Here is a 6,267-nt window from a genome sequence, read left to right on the forward strand (position 1 = left end):
GTTGTAAATAGCACATGTAAGCCCTATAGACTGTACCCTATAGACTGCCTTAACCTTATATCTTAACAGTTAGAAAGTTGAGTGGAATTCTGATATGGACCTAACCTACCTTGTAAAAAACCTGAGAGTTCTCTCTCTCTCTCTCTCTCTCTCTCTCTCTCTCTTGCACACGTGCACACACACGCGCGCTCGCGCTGAGGGGAGGGGGGGGGTGGAGAAACTAAGAGAAAAACTTTGTAAAAAGGGAATCCTTTCTGTATGGAGACTTACAAAGTGTTTGTGTTAGTGTGTGCGTGCGTGCGTGCGTGTGTGTGTGCGCGTTGAAGAAAGGACATGGGCGCGCAGCACTTTTTTCAGTTTCCCCTTAATCATTTCACGCTTCCTCCGGTGCCTTTTTCCACCTAAAACGTTTAGTTGCAGCTCAATGAGCACTTGTAACGCCGCTACAGGGAGCGGAAGCCTCAAGTTATTTCAACCTACTATCGTCAAAAAACACTGTATCACTAAAAAGAAAGGGGAGACGAATAAAAAGGATCACTGGATAGAAGCAGGGAAGATTTTTTCTTTTCTTCTTTCTTTCTTTTTTTTTTTTTTTACTCATCGGCTTCTTACCCAGTATGGACTTAGACCACAAGCTTCAGCCGCTGCGTATTGGAAGGTCAGGTAAGGCCTCTTGTAGCCTAATCCATCTTGTGAATGAATTATGTTTTAAATGATAGGCTACATTTTATGAACATTACATAATGTTTTGTTTAATCTATTTTCTTTTAATCATAAATTTTAAGTGAAGTCACTTTTGAAAAAATCCAGTCGACAGTTTTGGTAAGCCTAGATAGCTCTATACACAGACCCATAAGTCGGTGATATTATGACTGTAGCCTACTTGACATTTGAGATGTTTCGAAGGTTATAGGCTAGACTATAAAGTAGGCTGTAAGACCTATGTTTTATACCCTGCCTAATGATAGAATAAAACCAGTGTTTAGGTCTGCTCACAGATTTAAAATGTTTAATACAATGTATTGTCTAATTTACACATTGGCCTATCGTTAAGTGCTTGGGACATCTAAGTGAAAATAGGCCTGCATCCTCAATATGGAATAAAATAAAGGATAAACATTAAAATGCGCATTGATTACATTATTATTCCAACCATTATGCCTTGCCTAGCTGGTAAAATAACATTTGACTTTTAAAAAAAATCTCGACATCTTTAAACAACTCAACGTGCTCAGTCTTAGAGCGACAAATCGAAAGGCATCATTATTTTTGAAAAGCAGGCCTGCATGATGGGGAAGTCGATAGAAAAGACACAGGCTATAGGCTACTGAAAACAGCCTATTTGGACTTGCCGTCAATTGATTTAACATAGGCCTACATCATCATTTGAATTCCAATTTTGTCAGTTTTTAACTGCTACCAACTGAGGAAATTGTTCGCTTATGATGACATATAGCCTATCCCCTACTGTCATCAGGCAAGGAACTTTCTCACAGACAATACCAAAGTAGGCTGAACTGCAGTTTTAGACAAGTCGGGGTAAACACCTGGCCTCCATCAGTCGTGCGATAGGCTACATATAGGTTTAGTCAATGTAGAGAGTGCCACATCAAGTAGTGTTGTCTACTCCTGGACGTAGCATAAGATCGTGATATGTGTGTGCACATGTGTGCACAATGTTTGTGCGCGCGCGCCAAGAGTGAGAGAAAGGTGCCATATGTTTCGCTCACTCTATAGCCTACCACAAACGCCGCGACTAGAAATAATTTATAAATTCGTTATTTGACTGCTTCCTGATCTCTCCATCCTGGCAGATGACCTGCGCACTCTGAACGGTTACATGCTGCTATGTCATGTAGCCTAGGTCTACCCGTTTCCCTCTCGGTGTATTAACCTACAACATTTCGATTATAACCTGACATAGCGTGATATTAGGAATGCATGTCAACAGTCGTCTCTCTGCAACGAAAATAGGCTCACAACCTCACATAAAATAGTAAGATAGCCTAAAGCACTTCTGAATATGCCGAGAAAACACTGTGAAAATGTTAATTGTTTGAAAAAGACACCATAGACCTTTTAGTAATGTCGTTTATATCAGGTATACTCGGACTACAGCCTACAGTGGCCTAGGCATATTCTAGCCTAACATGCCAACCTAAATCGGCATTTGGAGCAATTATGGAAGTGCCGGATGTTGGGACGACAGTGGCGATGGCTGATGAATGAATCTTTAAGAAGGCCTAGCTGGGGAGTTAGGTTACAGGCACTGACAGTGGACTTAGTTGATATTAGTGTTCAGCTGAAATCGTTTTTAGCCGTTCTTATTGGATTTGTTAACCTCATCAATTCAGTAGACCTAGGCTATATTCTTAGTTTTATTTCTGAAACGAACAAAGTTGATAAAGAGTCCACGGTTTGTCTGAGATGCTCTGAGGCCCTTAAATCTTACCCTTCAGTAATGTGGAATTGAACGTTCTCGCTATTGGATTGTGACTTTCAGTTGGTCTACAAGGCTAATATATTTGTTTTTGTTTATTTAGAAATAAATAATCAAATGCAACGTAAACTTAAGAGATATGGCTTTCCCATTACGCGTACAGTCAGTGGGCGTGTAATAGCGCCGGGTTAACATGCGCTATTAATCTTTCATAGGTTCAACGTTCTCGAGCATGGGGTTCGGAGTGAGCGATGCTGTTTCCACTGCGCCTTGAACTGCTCTCTAATCATTATCACCTCTTTCTCTCCGACTGTTTTTAAGGCCAGACATTATGCACCAACTCCTAATGAATTATGGTAATGAATTTGGACTACAGGATTAAACAGTTTGTATTGTGATGAAAGTTTCTCCAAATTTCACAGCCTAAAGCAACAGCCATTTTTGTAGACATGATTGGCTGTTTTGGTTTTAATTGGTTGTGTATTTAATTTGCTAATCTCGTTTTGAAAGAAGCCTGTGTGTTTTCTAGGAAAATGCGTTTTATATCATTAGTTTATTCGTGAGTGCAATTTCCGAGGGGACTGAAGATATGTATTGCATAAACTATTAGCTAAGTAACGTCATCATTTAAAACAATCAGTTGAGCTATCTTTCGACTTTAGCCTACGTTACCTTACATATGTCAGAGGCCAGTTTAATCGTAAATCTTACGAAATCTGCCTCCGGTATATGTCGAAGACCCACGTGGTGGTTGTTGGAATCAGCATGTAGGCTACGCTGGCGTGGACTTTTCGGTCTGGCTGCTCAATGACCGAAAGTCCCCGTGGAAAATTATCTAGAATACATGCAGAACTAGGAGAACAATTGAGCAGCAAATATTGTCCTGACAAAACTAATTACTGGCCTCGTTTGCCATTACTTTGTTTAGTCGACAGGCCCAGGGTATGTCTTGATGAGCTTGTCTCGTAACACTGGCGTTACGATAAAGAGACGAGGACTAATGACCATTCTTCACAAGGCGCGCGTCTTTTTCGCAGCAGTGAGTTAAACACAGTTAAACAGTCAGAAGGTAACCACAGGTCCAAGTTGAATGCCGCGAACATATGCGTACATATGTCTCGCTTTGACACGTCCACTCTTTGGCTGTATTCCTCCTCATGTGCGCAAGTGTCAGTGAGGCAAGAGGAACAGTGTTCGCCCCCTCGTGGCACTGACGGTGCAAGCGGCTGTGGAATTTCAGCCTTTGAGAGGTCGAACAGGCTACAAAACTTAAGAGTGGGCGTACCCTTTGGCCTAAATAACCGTAATGGACGACATAGTGAATATAAGCTGTAGTTTAATGTAGCCTAATGTAGCCTATAACAGAAACACGGCTCAGATGAATGCGTTTGGCCCTGGATAAGTTTTCAAACATGCGACAGTATTGTTTTTTTAGTCGAAGTTCGAGCTGCAGGGAGAAAAATACAGGACTGTTCGGTTTCATTTTTTTCTTCTTCAGATTGACATTAAACCGACATCTGCAAGGGTCGAAACTATTTTCTAAGTCTGTTTCTGAATACAATGGAAGTTATGTTCTTATGGAATGCTACAGGAACACAATTTGATGCATAGGTCGATTTAGGGCTGACATTTTGACAGAGATAGGCTACTGCACACTCCATGAATATAGAAAAATATTATTTGAATAGACTTCAGATAACTTACTTAACCGCACAATATATTCGTTTTCATAATGCTAAAGAGTTATAATAAAGTAATGGTATAGGCTTATTGTGCTGATATTCAAAGCCTAAACACAAATGTAAATAACCTAACTCAAATGGCAAGGTAATGACTTCTTGTTTGGAACCTTCAGGCAACACAAGCAATTAGTCTGTAGCCTATAGGTCTATAAATTAAAAGCGCTTCAATGGATTTTGAATTGTCAATAGGTGGAATAGCCTTTTTGGCAAAATGTGCAAGGCATATTAGTGAACACAGATTCTGGGTAAAAGACGCACACATTTTGAATGTAATATCTTTCGTAGGAATTGGAATATTATGGAGGCATATATTCAGAATAACTGTCAGGATTTGTCTCGACGAGGGTTTTTTGGTCATAGACAAACACAGCTCTGAATCTCTGACAAATCGTATTTTCCCACTGCATAGCTGCATGTTGTGGAGAATTGTTGAACTTACTGTAGTGGCCTTTATCAAAATGACATTGGGTAGCAGGCTATTCTACGTGAAGGTGTGGACACACGACAGTGAGTGCCATCATTTCAAAATTGAAATTTAAAATAAACTATAGATTACATAGATTTTCGATTTCTCTTCAAAAGAATCCCACTATCCCACTGTCAAACATTTTTAGTAAGCTATTACCGGCTAGATTTATTCAAACACGCAAACAATAATTACATCTAAAGTAACCTATTTACATGACCTCACTGTACACTTACAGATATTGTCTAAAATATGTCTGTTATAATTAAACATTAATTTAAAACCACGGTTTTGAGAGAGTGTTTATGAGTCGAGATCCTTATTTATCAAGGGGCAGTTTTTAATAGGACGTCACTGGCACAGAGAAACCTCAGCAACCAATCATCACCCTGCCCGTTTGAGCGCAAAAAGCCCTGGTTGTGGCAATTTATTCGGAGAGCCCTGATTGGTGGATTGGTTTGAGTGACATTTTGTCCAGGGGGTAGCGGTAGATTCCGCGCGCTATAGCGTTGGCGCTGTCCACAAGAGAGCAGGTCCTGAAACGCGCCGTGAGCTTGCTCTACGGTCGCGAGACTCGCCTGGAGGAGTAAAGTCACATTTAGGCTAACCGCTGGCCTCTGCTTTCTCTACTCAACGGAGCATAACGAGAAACAAAAGCACTTGGTGTATTTTCTCTTTCTTTTAGGTTTGTTTGGGCTACGGTCGGACCGAGAGGCATTTCAACACAGACCGTAGGACATTTCAGTGGATTTGCTTGAGTGCTATAGAGAGCTGCAAACTAAAAGTGAACTTAACCTGCGTTTTCCACTCAGACTGGATGGCATTAGCGTTGTCAAAGATGTCACCAAACAAGCCCTTCTATGTCTGCTATTCCTCTCTTTCGTTTTAATTTCATTTGTGGCTCACTTAAAATGCAGTTATTAGTTTTTTATTGGGACGCGCGGCTGCTACCCTCAGAGCGCGTAAAGCTAAAGGATTTTACCAAGGATTTTTCAAGGAAGAAAAATTGAGTTGCATTATTATATTAATTTTAATATTTTAGTTTTCTCTTTTTTGCTTGGAAACGTACCATTCTGGATCTGCAGTCTCCATCAATGGATAGTGCTGAAAGGTTGAATGACCGGAGAGGAAATATCGGTTAACTGCGCTTTGACATATAAGTTCCGTGCTTCCTTACCGCTTCTTTAGACACAGTTCACGGCGCAGTCATCGGAGCGAGAAGGCAAGGATACACTCAAGCGAAACCCAAATCTGTTCGTGACAAAACAAATAACCCAGTCACAGTCGGACTTTTATTAGCTGATTGGGCCTAGGGTACTTATGGTGGACATATTGCTATTAATATTATTTTCGTATTATGTTAAATTGCCATGACAAGCTAATGAACAGATCACAGATCATTTTTTGTCGCGGACGTGGAGTCGTCATGAATCAAGACCATGTCTGAACAGTAGTCTTCTTCTATTAAGTATAAAATATTCAAACAAAATATCAAACAAAATTGCTACGGCTTCCAATGGGAATAGAATTCGATAGCTAATTCCATCAATTTCATCAGTTTATTTTCACAGATTTTTTTATTTTTTTTGTTTTCGAACAAAATACAAACGAGACAAACG

The 6,267-nt window shown here is 40.2% G+C and overlaps 1 protein-coding gene across 2 annotated transcripts in view; it reads left to right on the forward strand.

Moving 5' to 3' along the window:
• The first annotated feature begins 430 nt into the window (after positions 1 to 430).
• pax5 (paired box 5) overlaps positions 431 to 6,267 on the forward strand; it is a 43,508-nt gene continuing 37,671 nt past the window's right edge. For both annotated transcript variants that reach the window (XM_076294215.1, XM_076294216.1), the window contains exon 1: positions 431 to 663. In XM_076294215.1, the coding sequence (XP_076150330.1) occupies positions 618 to 663 (46 nt within the window). In that variant the 5' untranslated portion in view covers positions 431 to 617. The remainder of the gene's footprint in view (positions 664 to 6,267) is intronic.

Source organism: Alosa pseudoharengus, unplaced genomic scaffold (assembly GCF_046254945.1).
Source record: "Alosa pseudoharengus isolate Yale_2024_CS ecotype anadromous, Long Island Sound unplaced genomic scaffold, YU_APseudo_1.1 YU_APseudo_1.1_scf_2, whole genome shotgun sequence".
Lineage (NCBI taxonomy): Eukaryota > Metazoa > Chordata > Actinopteri > Clupeiformes > Clupeidae > Alosa > Alosa pseudoharengus.